Source organism: Strix aluco, chromosome 22 (assembly GCF_031877795.1).
Source record: "Strix aluco isolate bStrAlu1 chromosome 22, bStrAlu1.hap1, whole genome shotgun sequence".
NCBI lineage: Eukaryota > Metazoa > Chordata > Aves > Strigiformes > Strigidae > Strix > Strix aluco.
In genome coordinates this window covers 1276812-1294115 of record NC_133952.1, presented here as the reverse complement: position 1 = coordinate 1294115, position 17304 = coordinate 1276812, and the positions used below count along the sequence as shown (strand labels likewise).

General features: G+C 44.8%; 1 protein-coding gene across 2 annotated transcripts in view; it reads left to right on the top strand.

The window, feature by feature from the left end:
- PRDM16 (PR/SET domain 16) overlaps positions 1 to 17304 on the top strand; it is a 342713-nt gene that overhangs the window by 295399 nt on the left and 30010 nt on the right. For both annotated transcript variants that reach the window (XM_074848082.1, XM_074848081.1), the window contains exons 5-8: positions 591 to 693; positions 7925 to 8123; positions 12711 to 12858; positions 13195 to 13348. In XM_074848082.1, the coding sequence (XP_074704183.1) occupies positions 591 to 693; positions 7925 to 8123; positions 12711 to 12858; positions 13195 to 13348 (604 nt within the window). The remainder of the gene's footprint in view (positions 1 to 590; positions 694 to 7924; positions 8124 to 12710; positions 12859 to 13194; positions 13349 to 17304) is intronic.

The following is a 17304-nucleotide window of genomic DNA, read 5'->3' as shown; positions in this document are numbered from 1 at the left end:
CCTCTTTATTTCTGGGTTTGTCCCTGGCTGTAACGGTGAAGGTTCGGCGGGTGAGCAGCGCTGTCCTCGGTGCATGTCAGAAGGTCCAGGTTCTGTGCCTAGGCAGGAACTCTGGATGGGGATGAGCTGCTCACCTGGAATGGTTCAGGTCTTGTCTTTAGGGGTCAGGTTCTCAGGCTCTAGGGGAGAGCAACCTACAAAATAATTCCGTGAAGATATGCTAATTCAGCTCTCTGATCATCAGGCCAGTTTCGGCTTAGAGAAGCAGAATTCTGTCAGTTCAATCTTCCCTTCGCTGTAACAAATACACTAAGATTATAGGAGGTAGGGAAAAAAATGGGAAGATTTTGTGTCATTTGAAGGAGAGAGGCTGTTACCATAAATACTCCTTTATTGTCCAAGCCGCATGAAACACTGACACACATAGAGTAAAATAAAGGCAGGAAAAAAGAGCTCTCAGTAGCAATTATCACACAAATCAAGTGACAGCCTCCCCTATTAGCTGGAATAATTTGAGTTATTGGTTAAAATGTAAAATGCAAGTCTTTGCATATTTAACATGTCTCTCAATTTTTGTTTCTGATTCCCAGATCTATTATAAAGTTATTAAAGAAATTGAGCCAGGAGAAGAGCTCTTGGTGTATTTGAAGGAAGGTGGTTATTCACTTGGGAACATGGCGCCCAGCATGGAAGGTAAGGCCTCGTTTTGCTAGACAGGACCTTTTTGCACCTCTCACCAGCAAACCTGGGAATGTCGAGAACCTCAGTTAGTGCTGAACTGGGACGAACACCCGATGCGGTCCCTGCCCCTTCTGTAACCGTTAATACTTGATGCTTATTTTCACCCTTTCTCTGATGAGAGTAGCTGTCTTAGTCAATGATAGCAAGCAAGTTTTTATTAACCTTAAGGCATGCAACAGATTAATTGCTTCTTCTCTTTGAGGAACGTTGTGGTTCTGAGTATGATTGGAGGTGCCTTTTTAATCCCCAGGGTCACTGTGTTTCTTTGGGTGTAATAAAAATGGGCCAAACCATTCCAAAGCTTGCAAAACACTGGTCTTTAGAGCTTTAGATTACACGGAAAAGGGGGATCCAGGCAGAGGATGGAAGAGTCATTGCTAGAATTATTATTGCTAGAATATAGACACCTCTGAAACCCTGAAATGATGCCGCGAAGGCCAAAAGAATGATTATTTTTAAAAGAAAGGTCACGTTTTTATTACTGCAATGTCTCTCCTGCCTCGCAGTGCGTTGGTACTGCTGGACAAGTAGGCTCGCAGGGGGAGAAGTTCCCTTCACTGCGTGTTGCGTGTGGAGCAACCCAAAAGACAAAGCCTCATTCACTTCTTCGTCTGTTTGCATAATCATTTGTCTCTGAATATCCTGCTGTTAATTACTGAAGTTCAATAACCACACAGGCTATCTAAAAGACTGTGATGCTTTCCAGGTTACGTGGGTGTTTTCTAGTAAGCTGGGGCACAGAGCAGTGCGTAAGATTTTTGGATTCTCTTCCTACACCAGAAAGGTGCTGTGTGAAATTCAAGAGGACATGTAGAGAGGGATGGGAAAAGAGAAAGAAAAGGGAGGACTTTGAGTCCTGCTTCCTTTTTCATGGTGCACAAAGGTGGCTGTAAAATACTTACCTTTTTAATAAGGAGGAGCATGGAGCTTTCTGCTGGTCATTTGTTAGCCTGTTGAAAGCTTGGCCTTCAGTTTGAGTTTCACAAAGAACAGAAACGTTCGGTACCGTGGAGTAAGAATAGCAGTAAGAAGGAACTCCTACAGCAAGGGGACAGCTCGAGTTCGAGGGGTTGGGAGGGAAGCGCAGGCTGAGCTGATGCAGCCAGGAGGCTGGTGCAGGGCAGGTGGGAGGCGGCGTTCCCCGGGGCAGGTTGCTGCTCACCTGCTCTTCGCAGCGTCCTCGCGTGCTTCTCTGCAGGAGCTGTCGGTGGCTGCTGTCAGCGACGGGAGGGCAGGTTAGCAGGACACGTGGCCAGAAATATGCCAGCAATCCGAGAGTGTCGCCGGGATTTTTTTTTTCCTTTGTTAGAGTGCTTTTCTCATCGTTCATCGGAGACTCTGACTAATGTTCGGTATCTCGCCCCTGAGCCTGTCAGTACAAACACTGCGCAGTGGAAGTGATCTCTAAGGAAAACAAGCAAAGATGTGCTACACCGTTCCCCAAAATATTATAGAAACAAGGCAACAGCACAGCCATACCTAGAGTAATCAAAAATTGTACAGATTCTTATTTTAAAATGGTTGTTTGCAAGTGCCGAGATGAGTACAACCCCTGTCATAGCAGAGCGCTGCAGAACCTGATGCGAAGTACCCGGTGATCCTGAAACTAAATGCAAATCAGTCTGGACTTGCAAAGTTCTGCTGTTTTCCAGGGTTCTTGGCTTCCTTGGCATTTGGTGACAATGAAAGTTAGAGAACAATGGAAAAGGTACATGAATTTTCTCAAGTGAAGAGATTATCAGGACACATCACTTAACACGTTTTTCTGTTCACTCGTTGAATGCAGAGCCTGTGGCAGGTTTTGCATTATTATTTGATGACTAATCTCTATAAATATATTCTCATTTACCAGTCATTTTTAAACTATTTGATGGAAATACTGTTCTACGTAATTGCTGAAATTTGAGCTGTCTCACCTGGACATCCTCCAATACATTTGTTTTCTTTTACCTGTATATGAATATAATTTTCAGATTCAAATTTGCACTCTTTAAGAGTGCACATACAATGTGCACAATTAGTTTGAAATATTTCTGAAAAAATTGATAGTTTGAGGATTAGTGCTGCTGAAAGCTCTTTTGCTGAAGGTCCATGGGTGAAGTGAGTGAACAGGCAGTGTGGTGGCTGCTGCCTCACTGAGATGTCAGGTTTGGGATTATTTTTTCAGTGTTGTCCCCAAAAAAGTTAACAATTTTCTTGAGACCAACACAAAGAGGTGAATAATTTCTGTATTCACAGTGATGGAGTAACACATACCTTTTTTTTGATGCCAGGGAGAAATCAGAAAGAAAACCCACCACTGGTTTGCATTTCTGTTTCTAATAGGCTTTTATGTGAACAAGCAAAAAGTGCTCCTTGTTTTCCATCTTTGTCATTATGTAACATTTATCTGTATCTTCCTGGTAATGTCTAGTGCTTTTGCCACATAATTGCTTTGAAATTATAATAGGCCAACATTAAATATTTGACTTCTTAATACTTTTTACTTTCAGTAATGCTATCTTCCTGCTGCCTCGCACCCCCATTTCGATTCTGAATTAACAAGAAAGAAAATGCAAAATTGTTCCACACAAAGATAATTATCATAAAAATCTTTTATCCAAACCCCAGCCAAACACAGCAGACCCCTTATCACTGCAGGAATTTTGAGTAGGGCACTTGAACTCCTTTGAGATTCAAGTCTGGTAGATTAGCATGTAGATGCCACATAATTGTGTTCCCCTTGGTTTCTCTGAAAGCTATTAGGCACTGATTTATTTTTCTGTTACATTCCTGCTTTGTCCTGAGTGTTACTGATGGAACTTAAGATAGGCACATATAACCATAGATTTGACAAACAAGACATAGAGAACAGGCAGCAATTTTTTTGTAACTGGGTTTTTCTTTTCTTTTTATCCCCTTCTCCCTGTAAGACACTGAAGTAGCAACCTTTTTTGAAGGGCAGTATTTTCATGTGTGGTGCTTAGAGAAAGAAGAAAACTTCAATGAGAACTTGTTTTGAAGGGCAATATTTTTATTTTTGGTGCTTAAAGAGGAAAAAAAAAAAGACTTTAATGAACCTGAAGTCTACAAACTGGGAGTCTGATATATAAAGACACAAAATAGATACCAGGTCTTCTTAGTCCAGGCCTGAGCCTCCTTTGTTACTTTGGTTTCATTTTTGCAGGGTGATGGTCTGGCCCTTAGTCTACAGGTCAGTCCCTTTCCCTGCAGCGGTATTTATTGGGTGTCTGATCTCTAATCTTCCCAAGTTCAGAAACGGGCATCCCGGAGCAATGGGTGTTGGACACTGGTATGATATAATCGGCTTCTCTACCAGCCAGTCGCTTCTTCCTCTGTTTAACCTGTCTGAGCATCAAAATGGTCTTTGCAACCAGTGGCAACATGTATAATAGGTGACTACAAGGCTTTTAATCATATTTTTGTCAGTTCTATAATTCTCCTTTTCAATAAAAATTTCTTTTCCCAAATGCAAATATTCTGAAGCACATGCATTTCTTATCATCCATCTTTTCTACCTATGAAAAACCTGTTGGGTTTGATGATAGAGGAGGAATGTTGTTGTTACTGAAGCACAAAACTCTACAAAATGGGTTGGTTTTTTTTCAATTTAGTGACGTGCAAGGGCTAGAGCTGTAAAATCTGTGTAGCTCTGAAAGTATGCAAACGCCAAAGCAAAAAATGGACGTGCCTCAGCTGAGCTGCCTCGTTTCTTACATTTCTTAATAAAAGTCTGATAGGGCAGCTCCTCAGCTTGTGTGGACGTGGCCACGCCAGCTTCTGCCGACTGAGGGTCACGTTCCATTGTGTGGAATTCCTGTGACATCTGTAGTTCTGCTGACAAAGGACAAGGAGAATTAGAAGCAAAATCTCTTTTCTAACAGTTATTACTGAGGCTATTAATGTACTTCATCTGTCTGCCTACTCTGTATCTCATAGAAAGGACAAGAATATGTTATTGATAAAACAGGTGGGGCTCTATCAGGTTGTATACTGGGGGAGGGGGTGCTTGCGAGTTGTCCATCTTTAGCCAGGGATGTAGTAAATTAATCTCCATGGGTAGTTTTCCAAACTCAAAGTGGATTTCTGGTTCCTAGAGGATAGTTTGGGTGAAATAAGATACAACAAATGATGTAAATCTCAAACTGAAGTAGGAAGAATTTAGTATGGATTTGCAGAAGGTATTTTGATGCATTTTCTCTGAAGTCAAAAAAAGAAGAAAAAAAAAATCAGTTTTCTCTGTTCCAAGTTTTCAGGTCTGGGGAATTGCCAGTTTGAGCTTGAGAGGTGCTGGGAGTTTCGTAGGAGCTTCGTGAGAGGCGAAGGTCCCTGGGCGTTCCCGGTCCGAAGGGCTTTCAGTCCCTTCTGCAAAAAAGCCTTCTCGCATCGAGCCATCACTGTATTCACAAAAGAGCAAAGAGGGGAAACATCTGATTTGCAGGGTGAATTCTGAGGTAGACAAACACCTTGCCAGAGCAGTTCCACGTTATCTGGAGCCAGTGAGGGATTTATCCTGTTATTCCACAGTTCAGTGGGCTGCGTGAGTCAAAGGAACTGCTGTCCCACGTACGTCTCCAGGAGTCGAAAACAACAAAAGTAAGGTCATGTTTATTAGTGCCAGTGACACTTTTGAGTACAGCTTGACGTCTGAGACTATGAAAAGTGAACGTTGTAGCAGATAAACACTTCTTTCAGAGCTGACGTGAATTCATTAATGACGAGGAGAGATGGCATGATGAGATTATTGCCTCAGCCCATGCTGTGCGTGCGTCCGGGACACTTGATGCTGTCAGGCTTGTCTCCTCTCACCCGAGGTACAGACGTGTGGAGGGTGAAAAGGCACCTGAACACACCTAATCACAGCCCTTGCCCCTCCTCTCTTGCTGCTTTCACGCTAAGAATGTTTTCAGTCCACAGACATGTGCAGATGCAATCTTAAATTTTGCTAGGTAACACTGTATGCTTCATGCTGTTGTTACAAGTAAGATGCAGTAACAGGACATACCCTGATACTACAATTATTTATTTTTTTCCCCCTCTCATAGAAAGTAGTTTGGATTATTTTAACGGTAGGTTTTACACAGTCTCTCAAGGTAGTGGTACTCTGCTAGGTAGTTTTTTATATCCTGATTTCTAAGTTTCCCTCCCCAGGTACATAAGACACATGAGATACATATCGGTGCTGTTCTGCAAAATGCTTGTAAACAGAATTTCCCTAGGGAGTAGAACAGAGTCTGATCCACTTCATTATGAGGCTGCTGATAGCCATTTCGGAGTGTACCCTCTGTCAAAATGAGTTGAAATGGGAAAGATATGGGTATTTTCTTCCCTTAGGTCCCCTTTTTTAGCCAAAATCCCCTTCCCCCCCCCCCGCAAAGGAAAATGTTGACCTGCTGGATTTTTTTTTTTTTTTTGCATCCTTCCCTTCTGCAGTTCAGGAAATCCTACAGCATCTCTGTGTTTTATTCATTCCTTGTGTAAACGGTGTGTAGTACCACTAGACATGCTGCCTGGATCAACAGCAAGGCTGCGCTGATTGTTTCGTGATGATATTTTCTTTTTTAGCTGTGCTTGACTTTTTCCAGTTTGTGGGCATGTCGATACTTTCCGTGTAGGTGTTGGACCACTTTGGGTTTCATCTGCCTACATAGCTTGCTGTAGCAGCTTATGGGATCTTGTCTTTCTTAGTCACCGCAGCAGCAAGTCGCAGACTCCCCGGCGTGCAGGGGCACGGGTCGAAAACCACAGCCTGAGTTTAAATAGGCTGTATTGAGAGAAACGGAGAAAGGAGATTATTGCCCGAGTGCAGGCGGGGAAGCGGCGGTCGCTGGGTGTGACACTGCCTGTGCTTGTACTCGTGTCGCGCTTTTAACAAAATTAACCCTGATTTATATAAAACACCATTTCAGGCCTTAAAGCACAGCCTGAGTGGTTGTAATTGTGAAAAACTTTGGGCAAGCAAGTGCGCAGGGTACTTTGAACCAAGGGTTTGCTGAAAGGGTGCAGGTTTTGAGAAGGGCTCCAGGCAGAGAAGCAGCCACGGAGGGCGAGTGCCGCCCGCGTCTTACCCCGGCGTCCCCCTTCCCGCAGAGCCGCAGCCGGGGGTGGATCAGCTCCATCACAACGCTGCCTTTTGGCTGCATCTCTTAGAATATTTCCACTCTTCCCTCTGAGCTAATGCGTTTTACCACAGGCTTTCCTTTTGAAAGTGAAGTTATCAGAAAAAGAGAACAAAACTTCATAGGGAAGAGAGCGCCGGAGGCCAGAGGAAGAGGACGGGGAAATGCGGCACCAGTGACTAAGCGGTGGCTGGGAAGCTGCTGTTCCCGGCTGGCTGCTGGGTGGAGGAACCCGGAGCTGTCCCAGCTCCCGCGCAGAGGTTGTTCTGCTGGAAAATTTACAGCTCTGAGCTGATTGTTTGGCTTGGCACTATGGTCAGGATGCTGCCTTGTAAACTTAATAATAGCTGCCCTCTTTTTAATTTGTTTGACCTTGACTACAATAATTTATTATGTGCATTAGATCTTTTTTAAAAAAAAAAAAAACAAAAAACAAAAAAAAACCCAAAACAGCACAACAACAAAGAATTTGGCTCCCTTTTCTTTCTTCCACGGTGCTCTGGTTTTGAACTCCTCAGGTTTGACGGTGCACTGTGCTGCTGCAGCTGTGTGGGATGAGTTAAGAGGGAACATTAGAAAGACATTGTCTTAGAAAGGAGCTTCTCCAGGTTTGTGCCGTGGCGATTTGGTTTTCCCAGTATCTGTCTCTGTATGAGCATGGTTTGTCCCTTTTTTCCCTGGCAGCCCCTTTGGAGGAAAAGCTCGTTCATATTTTCAAAAAACCTCATTGCAAACAATCACAGTGCTCCAGAATAGCCCCGGTATTTTGTGTATCTGCTAATTCCTGTCGGTCTCTATGTCTCCACAGAGGCCAGGACACAAAGAAAACAAGATCTCTCCTGGTTGTGTGCATTTATTTTTTTTCTTAATGCTTAAAGTGAAAGCAGTCTGCTGGCACAGCCTACCTTGGTTTCTCTCTCCTGTCACTTACAAATTTCCTCTGTGTTTGTTAGATCCTCACAGAATATTGCCTTTTCTGTACAAGCCCAGTGTTGGGTAAAATAATCAGACTTGCTTGAACTTCCTGGTCCACAAGTCAAAATCCTCTTCTCTCTCTGTTGTAGAAGAGCACACGTTTCGCTGCGAGGACTGTGATGAGCTTTTCCAGTCGAAGCTCGACCTGCGGCGACACAAGAAGTACGCCTGCAGCGCGGTCAGCTCGCTCTACGAGACCCTGAACGACGAGATCAAGCAAGAAGGTCTTGGAGATGGACAGGTCCATGAGTGCAAAGACTGTGAGAGGATGTTCCCCAATAAGTACAGGTACTGGAAAATTGCCAGGCCCTCCTCCGGCCTGCCCCTCGCCCTTCCTGCTGCGCGGTCCTGGCCAAGGTGGGAAGTGGGGGACCGAGGGGGGAGCTGGGCGGCTCAGGACAGCGCCGGGATGTGCCTTTGCCGTCTCCACAGGGTTAAGGGGGGTCGGTTTGGGGTCCTTCGGTGTCATTAGCTGTTGGACAGCATTTTACTTCCCCTTGATTTCATAGACCTGACAGCTTTTCCTCACTCATTGGTAAAAGCATCCACAGATTATTGGCAATATAAAGTTTAAATGGTTGTTTTCTGAATTCCCTGTGACTTTTTCAGACCTGGTTAGTGTCTTTGAAGCAGCTGCTCCCATGTGATCTGCTTCTGAGGGAAAAAAGTGGTCTTACATTCTCCCAATATTTGCATGAAGACTTTTCCATATGTAATTCTTGGTTGTTTGAGATCAGTGGGTATAGAGAGGCGTTGTTACACTAAGAAATCTTAACGTGGTCATCACCTCCTATCTGATCTTGCAGAAGCAATTAAAAAAATTCTATTCCAATCACATTTTCAGTTTTAATTTTTTTTTTAAATGAAAATATTCATGAAGAAATTTTGTGTTCACCAAGCATTTTTGTAATAGAAATGTGAAAAGGAAAAAGAAGAAGATAGAATATTCTCCAGCTCATATTGTTATTGGCAATAATTATTCAATTATTATTATTGCTATTGTAAGGCAACTCTAAACAAGAACTGAACTTTTTTTAAAAAGGAAAACTTCTTTGGCCCAGTAAGTTTTAACTGAAAATTTGCATCTTTCAAGCATAATGTGATAGTAGTCAAATGCAGCTTTAAAGCAGAGACCTTTGAGATTTCTGATTCATTTCCAATGTGAGACTCAAATGGTTAAATATTAGGAGCCAGCTTTAAAAAGTTGAGGGTTTTTAAAATCATTCTAGGATTGTGTTTATTTGCATCCTAAGCCTTTAGCTCTTGGGCTGTATTTTCAAGGTTTTCTCACAGCATAAGGACTAGAGTTTTATGTTTACCAGAGGCTGAAGTTCTCACATACTCATTTCACTTCTTAGATGAACAAACAGCATGCACAGCAAGTTTTGTTATAAAATTGGGAGAACTGGCAATCCTCTGTCATGCACTGTATAAGTAGAGCAAAAACACTGAGCTCAAAGCCAGTATAAGGCCTCTTTCATTTCTGTTAAAAAACACGATGTTCACCAGCATTAGTCATTTTGAACTTAATTATGTTGTTACTTTCAGATCTTTTATCTGGGTGAGTAAGTGAAGAAAAAAATCTATTTAAAAAAATGTAGAGAAAGATGAAACGTAAAGAACATTCCACTAGTTTATCTGTATAAAAAAGAGCTTGGCTCTTGGCTGTGTTGTGGGCGTTTTAAAAGTTGGTAATAGATAGTGTCTGCCAGTGATACCTGTGTAGTGGTGCTGTTAGCACAGCTTGATGGCTTTGTTCCTCACCTTGTGTTTCTATGTTGGCTACTTTTGTTTAGATGCTAGGAGGCTGCAATTCTCTTCATTTTTTTACCTGACAAGGAAAGGACAACTGCCTCTAAATGTTTTAAATATTTATGATTTTGGTAGAAATTCCAGTTCTTTTATCTCTCTAGCTGTGTTGGAAACTTTCTCCTCTTTCGCTTCCAGCACTCTGTAGTTTTTATGTTAGTTTAGGAAATACCCTTTTGAAATGTATATGGCATCTCCTCTTTCTGACATCTGTTTCCTGGCTCCCTTTGAGGGCCTGGAGTGGCACCGTGTCCATTTTGCAGGGGTTGAGAGAAGCAGAAAAACTTTCAGTCCCTTTTCCCTTCAGTGATTACTTATCCCTGGGAGTAAGACGTTCAGCCAACTGTAGGTATCCAAATGACGTGGCTGAGTTAAGGTCCCAGTTTCCCTGGGTTTCTGGGAGAAGTGGGTAAGACAGACCGTGACTGGGTCTGAGACTTGGCTCGCCTTGGGGCACACCTCCATGGCCAGCAGTGCTGGCAGAGGAGCAGAGGGCTCCTGGAGCACACACTGCTTCTAAGTGTTTTTAAGGTAAAAGGGACGAGCAAATGTCTTGTTCAAAGTCAGATCGAAAACTTCTGGAAGGGCCAAGGACAGAACACCAGTTATACAAGCCCTGTCCTGATTTATTTTCAGGACCTTCTCCTGTTTTGATTCTTCAAAATCATCACTCCTAACTGTTACTTTACAGACCTTGTAATTAAGAAGGAAACGTGGCAGAACATTTACTGATCATCAGTGTGATCAACACAAATATCTCGAGCTTGAGGCAAAAGCCCATGTGTGTGCTAGCATGGATTTCCAATGTTTGAGCAGCCGTAGGTGACGGAGAGGCCTTTTCCAGGTATTTCCAGCTGAACTTGGATGGAGAGTCCAAGTCACTAGCCACAGACGTGCACACTTGGAAAATGCTTGGAGTTGTGATAGGGGCTCCTGGGCTCGTCGGACATGTTGCCTTTTAGACCGTTGGTTCCAAACGTTTGGGTTGGGGTTTTCAGCAGCAGCATGGCCATTCAGTGTGGTACAGGCTGATGGATTTAGTGGAGCTGGGAGAGAATGTCCACATCTGTCCCTCCCCCATCAATCTGCTGCATTTTAGGTACTGAGAAAGCCACGAAAGCACAGAATATATCCAGTCAGCTTACCTAGATGGTCTTATAATTTTTCAGAAGTTAATACAGATCAAATCAAGAGTGCCACTGGGGAACTGAAATTGAGCATTTAGCAGCTGACTAAATAAATAAATGTTTTGCTAATCCCAGTAGGTACTTGCCTCTAAACAGCATATTAGTTTGTCCATATTTGCTCTAAATAAACTCATAAATCACAGTTAACAAGAACGTATTTTTGTACATGTATATGAAAGGTATATATTTCTTTGCACGTGTAAAAAATTTTATAGTGTTAGGAACACCACTGCTTTAGCAAAATGAATATTGCTGCTTTAAAATTAGTGGATTGGTGGTTTATAAGGGGCATGTTCATGAATATTAACTGTCTGACTCGAAGGAAGAGGAGGTTCTTCAAGGAGTAGCAGGCTGGTGGCTGCTTAGCTTCGTGTGGAGAGTTGCGGGGCAGGTTGCAGTCCCCAAGCCCGCTTGGGATGAAGCCACCTTCTACACGGTCACCCTTGCTCGCGAGCGCCCTCCGGCCACAAAGATGTTGGTGCGATTGGCCCTTACACTGGGAGTTTCAGGCAGGTGCCTGCTGGTGCCTGTCAGCAGACAGTCCCCCAGGTTTCCCGATCCTTCAGGCCCTGTGGAAATGCCCAGGGGTTACCTGCTGTGACATCGTCCTGTAGCATTTAATGAAGACTGGCAGGATTTTCCAGTAGTGTTTAGTTTTAATGTTCTTATAAAATGTATAGCTGTGCTTTAAAGTTCCATAGGAGTGGTTTAATATCGATCTGCAGGGGATTTCAGGCAGTAGCAGATTTCACATAGGTTTGTCCTTCATCAGAATTCACATGAGGAAAGTTAAAGTTACACGGAAGCTAAAGTACACGGAAGGCAGCAAAGGATGCGGATTTTCTTCCTCTCTTTCTCAGGGCTGGCCGGGGAGGTGCAGGGTCTCCCGCCTGCTCAGTGCGTTTTACAGCACTCGCTTTTCAACAGAACAACTTCCCAGGCTCCGCAGCGGCCCCGCTCCCGCCGCCGGTGGCTTCCCTGGGCGGTCGCCCCGGTTCGGTGGCCAGCGGCACGCTGCGCGCTGATGCGCAGGGACGGTGCTTTGGTGTAGGGGACACGGAGCACCCGGTGCCTTTCTCTGAAAAGCCGTCCCTGCCGTGGCCCTGCTCCAGCAGCCACTTTGGTTTGCCATCATCCTCCTGGCTTGGGAGAGGCTGCCAGTTGGCAGAAGTTGAAATTGCCGAGTTAAGTAATCAAAGATGTCTGACATTTAGAAGTAAAATGTGTTTGCACCTTATCATGTTTCTTTCCAATGTTAAGTTGCTGTGTTCTGGGAAGCTGTGGGCTGTGTGCCCATGAAAACGGCAACGTGATAGTCTCAGCAGCAACAGCTAATATCTTGTCTTTCCCTGTGGGGATGCCATAGGAGTCTTGGTCACAAAGTGCTCATTTTTCCCTTCAGGAACCTGCAGGGTCAGGTCTGGTTTTACCTTCCTTTTCCCCCTTGTAAATGGACTCAGGTATTTAATAAGAAATATCATAAAACGCAGCGACATTTTGAGGCAGACTAGGGCAGCTTCCATTTGTGACATAAATGCCAAAAACCAAAATGGGATTTGCGTGTCGCCGCACCTCTCATGGTCGCTGTGCTGCTCACCCCCTCTCCACAAAGGCTTCTGCAGCCGCGCTCTGCGGCAGCAGCTCGTTCTGGAAACCCCCCCAGACCCCGCGGGCTCGCAGCCTGTTTCCCTATCGCCATCTCTAATCGCCTCTCTCGGTTTCAGCCCTGGTACGGGGCAGGAATTCTGTAGCAGTACGTGCTTGGCAGGCACTGCCCGGTTCGGGGCTGGAGCTGCCGGCCCTGGGCTCCACTCACCGGCCCCGGGCTCCGCTTGCTGCTGGCCAGGCCAGCTCAGCTCAGCCCGTCTCTCTCCCCCAGCCTGGAGCAGCACATGGTGATCCACACCGAGGAGAGGGAGTACAAGTGTGACCAGTGTCCCAAGGCCTTCAACTGGAAATCCAACCTGATTCGTCACCAGATGTCTCACGACAGCGGGAAACGGTTTGAATGTGAAAACTGTGTGAAGGTACGGCCCGGGACACGGGAACGGGGGCAGCTCTGCCTGGGGAGGGCTCTGGCACCGGGGGGAAGGGGTCCGGAGGACGTTTGGTGGCCCAGCCACGGTGAGGAGAGGGGCGGGCGCTCACAGCTCAGTCTGGGCGTGGAGCTGCACCCTGCCGAGCCCCAGCAGCTCCCCTTTGGCCTTTTCCCGGGTGTCGGAGCAGCGGCCACGGTGCAGCCCCGCGCTCCTCGGGCCAGGAGCAGTGCTGACAAAAAAACCCAAAACAACAGCCAAGCTTTTCACGTATACTCTTCTCCCTCCTGCTTTGTTCCCCCTCGCTCAAGGCGTTTTCTCTTTCAGGTGTTTACTGACCCCAGCAACCTCCAGCGGCACATCCGCTCCCAGCACGTTGGCGCGCGGGCCCACGCCTGCCCGGACTGCGGCAAAACCTTTGCCACCTCGTCTGGCCTCAAACAGCACAAGCACATTCACAGCACTGTCAAACCTTTCATATGTAAGTTGTCACGGCCATCACAGAGCTCTGGCTTTTGCTATAATTGCACGTATCCTGCAGGGCCCCCCAGTACTAGCTGTCCCTCTGTGAGCCGCCGCTGTAATTTTATAGGTCAGAGCACAAGATGAAATTCCGCAGCAATTTTTTTCTTTTTTTTTTTTTTTTTTGCATGCTCCCTGTTTTTTCAGTAAACATTCATGGCAGTTTTTGACTTTCTTGACAAGTTAAAAGCTGAGTCTCTCAGCAGTCCTAGCGATGCCATTTTCTCATATCTTTTCTTTCTCTCGTCTTTTTTTCCTTAATAATTTTTGAATGTTCATTGTTGGTGACATAAATAAATAGCTGACACAGCCTGATCGAAATGTTTTTCAGGGGTGCCTCAAATCCCGCAGCCATTGTAAAGAATTTGGAATAGTCACAGAGACAAGAAGAAGGTGGTTTTTAAAAAGAGTTTTTTCCGTCTTTATTTACTGCGTGTTTCATCTAGATCATGCTTGGAAGCCAAATAACTAGCAGGTTAACTGTGTCCTTAGTGCTCTCTTTAGGGGAATATTTCCAAAAGGGCATTTTCTCTTGAGAGCCATTCATCTCATTTCTTGTCATTCTCAGGGTTGTATATTTTTTTAATTGACACGGCACCTATTGGATTTTGATAACTGTGCAGAAAAGTGGATTGTGTCACAACAAAGCTATAGAAACTTTAGGGACTCCTTCCTGACACTCTTCAGAAAGCACAGTTCAAGCACGGAACGGGATCTGTGTTTGATTCCGGGCTTTGATGTTACGGTAGAGAAGCCACTGAACCCACTTCTGCCTTTTTTTCCCTATTGGTATAATGGGAACAGTATGCAAGAGTATCCTGGGAGACTCGTTTCCTTAATGTGTTCTGAGATAATCAGATGGGTGTCAGTGGAGGAAGAAGAAATACTCTTATTGCTCATGTTGATGCAATCTTTCATTTGATGACGGGCACATGAAAGAGATAATTTGAATCTCATAGTATTGCTGCGGTGAGATGAATGATTTCTTCTCATAATCTCCTCACTCTCACCTCATAAGAATTAGGGAGTTGTCAGTCTAAATCAGCGTGTAAAACAACTTGAGACTGATTCTGCCTGGTTCAGATGTGCCAGGTGGAGTCACGTGCATGAATATGGAATCCATTAGCGACTTCAGGGGAGCCTGAGGCAGGACTCGCGGGCAAGTTTTTCTTTCCTGGTCAGTGGAAGAAAAGGGTTTGTGTGTGTGTGTGTTCGTTACAGTATTACACTTTCTTTAAAAAAAATCCCAAACTGTAGCTTTATAAGTGCAGAACACAGAACAGCAAGAGAGGACGTTACATGCAGAGTTACTGAATTGTTGTATAACTGGAGGCTCAAACAAAACTTTTCCATTTTCCCTGTTTTAGAATGATGGTGTGAGCTCTTACACCGATAGCAGTTTTCTTTAGGGAATTTTGTGCAGCATTGTATATATCTAGCAACTCTTCCTGGGGTGGAAAATGGAAAAAAGGAACCTGATTCCCTTGGAAGGCTTTGCTTTTGGTATCCTTAGTCTTCTCAGAAAGTTGTGCCACAAGGGAACAATATAACTTCTTTTTTTGTGATATTGTGAACGCATACAATACAAATACCACAAACAGAGTGTCGAGCCAGTGAGAACTGCCAGAAAGTGCACTCAGTCGTGACACAATCTGCTGAAGCAGATTAGCCATTTATCGTAAACTTTTGTGTGTCTTATAAACCACCGTGTAGCGTCCCTTGGCACATGGCAAGGGAGATGGTTAAAATTAGAAAGGGGTAATTTTGTTCTGGAAAGAAAAATATACAAACAACTTTTAAAGAAATCCACCCAAACGTGATGTTTCTTCAGATATTATTAGTAATTGGAGAGGGAGCTTACTCATGGTCTCCTTACACGTGAAAGCATTTGCACCTGCCCGTCCCTTTGGAGACACGCGGTCGCTCCCCCAAGCCTGAGGCCGCTGGCTTCGTGCAGACAGGCAGGACAAGAAAAATACCGGCCCGTTCCAGAGCCAAGGGTCGAGCAGTTAAAGTAGCATCAAACCTGAGACAGGCAGCGGTGAGCTGCCTGAAATTTCTGTAGAAACAGAGATTGTTGTACCTAATAGACTATAAGCTTTATGGAAAATAAACTGGGCAGTGTTTCCTTTAAGAACTCTGCTTAGATATTTTTTAAGAAAACATTTTAAAATGAAGTAAAAAACCTAAATCAACCCTTTCTTTGAAAATCTAAAGTAGCTAAAATAATACATGCAACAGCCATAAAACTATATGTATGCAATAGTAGTAGTTCAGAAGAACCAACGTAAGTTTTTAAGGTGTGTTTGCCAAAAACTGGGGATGGCTTTAGCATACGCATTTGAAAAAGCTGTTCCCCAAACACTGAAACTCTTCGGATGAATTTCTAGTTCTCCTGTTTGTGTTTCCTTTGCAGCTTCTTGCTGTATCTGGGTCCAAAGCAGAAAGGCTGAAATACTCTGGGGAAAGATGGTTCATACTAAATTTCTAGTGCAATTAGACACAAGAGACCCTTCAGTGACAATCCACTGAATTTTGAACTGAAATGTCAAATTTTAAAAATTTTAATAATCTTTGCTTTGAATTTCAATAGAAGGGGCTTCCCCTCATGTCTTCAGAGCTGCCGGTGAAATAATCTCCTGCCAGCCATTTGGTATTCAAACACTGATGTAAATCCTAAAGATTTAGAGAAAAATACAGGAAGAGTCACACTTGCATGTACCCGTTGGTAGAAGTTGGAAGGGAGGGAGGAAGGAAGGACGGAGGGACGGACGGACAGACCACTTTGTCACTGAGTTGGAGGACTGGGTGTCAGGAGAAGTTGGATTCAGGTCCTTGCCTCCCCAGCTCTGAACAATATACTTTCCCTCTCTCTGTCTCAGTTTCCATGTTTACAGAATGGTGCTAACAGCAGTTCTCTGGTGAAAGAAGTGTGTTAATTCACTAAGAAGTAGAATTTATTCCTATGTTGAAAGAGGCATCATATAATAAAAAGTTACAGTGTTTTGATACATAGAAAAGTTTGGGTGGGATTTTTTTCTTACTTTGCACTGTTCCTTCCACCCCAGCAAAGTCTGCAGGTGAAAGAGGTCATAAAAATTCACATTTTGAAAGCTTGATATTTACAGGTCGTTAAAGAAAACGCTGATGTAGCGTTAACTTAGCAGTGTGAGGGTGTCTTACTAAATTAACGAACATAAGATCTCACCCCGCTTCTAGATGAACTGAGGCCTGGCTGGCAAAGTATTTATAGAGCATCCCTGTGGAGCGGTTACTTACTATTAATGGCATTAAAGAAGGGGTAAGTTTGATTAAACAAGGCAAAATTCTTCTCCCTTCAGCTTGCAGTGCTTCCGGCCATGCCGGGACTACAGGGAAAGCAGCCTAGCTAATAGAAATAGATATTATCATTAAAAAGCATGATTATTGAAAATTCCAAAAGAAAGTTTGAGCAGGAGTAGCCCATCCCCTCAGATTTCTGTAGAGAGTCGCTGGTGGAGGGATTCTCTCGGCAGGAGGTTTAGGGCAGGGGAGAGGCGGTGGCGTTTCTCGGCTCTGTCAGCGTGGCCTGTGCCGGCCGGGCGAGGGCCCTGCTCTCTGTCAGCCTCTCCCGGGGCTCTTCCAGCCCACTCCCCCTCGCAGCTCTTCCAGCGTCCTTGGCCAGGATCCCCCCGGCTGCCTCTTCCTTCTCGGAATCCCAGGTGGTGAGGCTGAGTCCCTACAAACATCCACAGGGAGAGGCAGCTTCTCCCACGTTCCTGGAAGGGGCCGGAGGGACACCCCAGAGCGGCGGCACGGCGGGACTGACCGGCTGCGGGCGGGCAGGAGGAGCGTGGCGGCGGGTGCTGCTGGGCCAGCGCCTTTCCCTCCTCTGTCCTGGGGGAGCGAGGTTTCGGGGCAGGGTGGAGGGGGTGG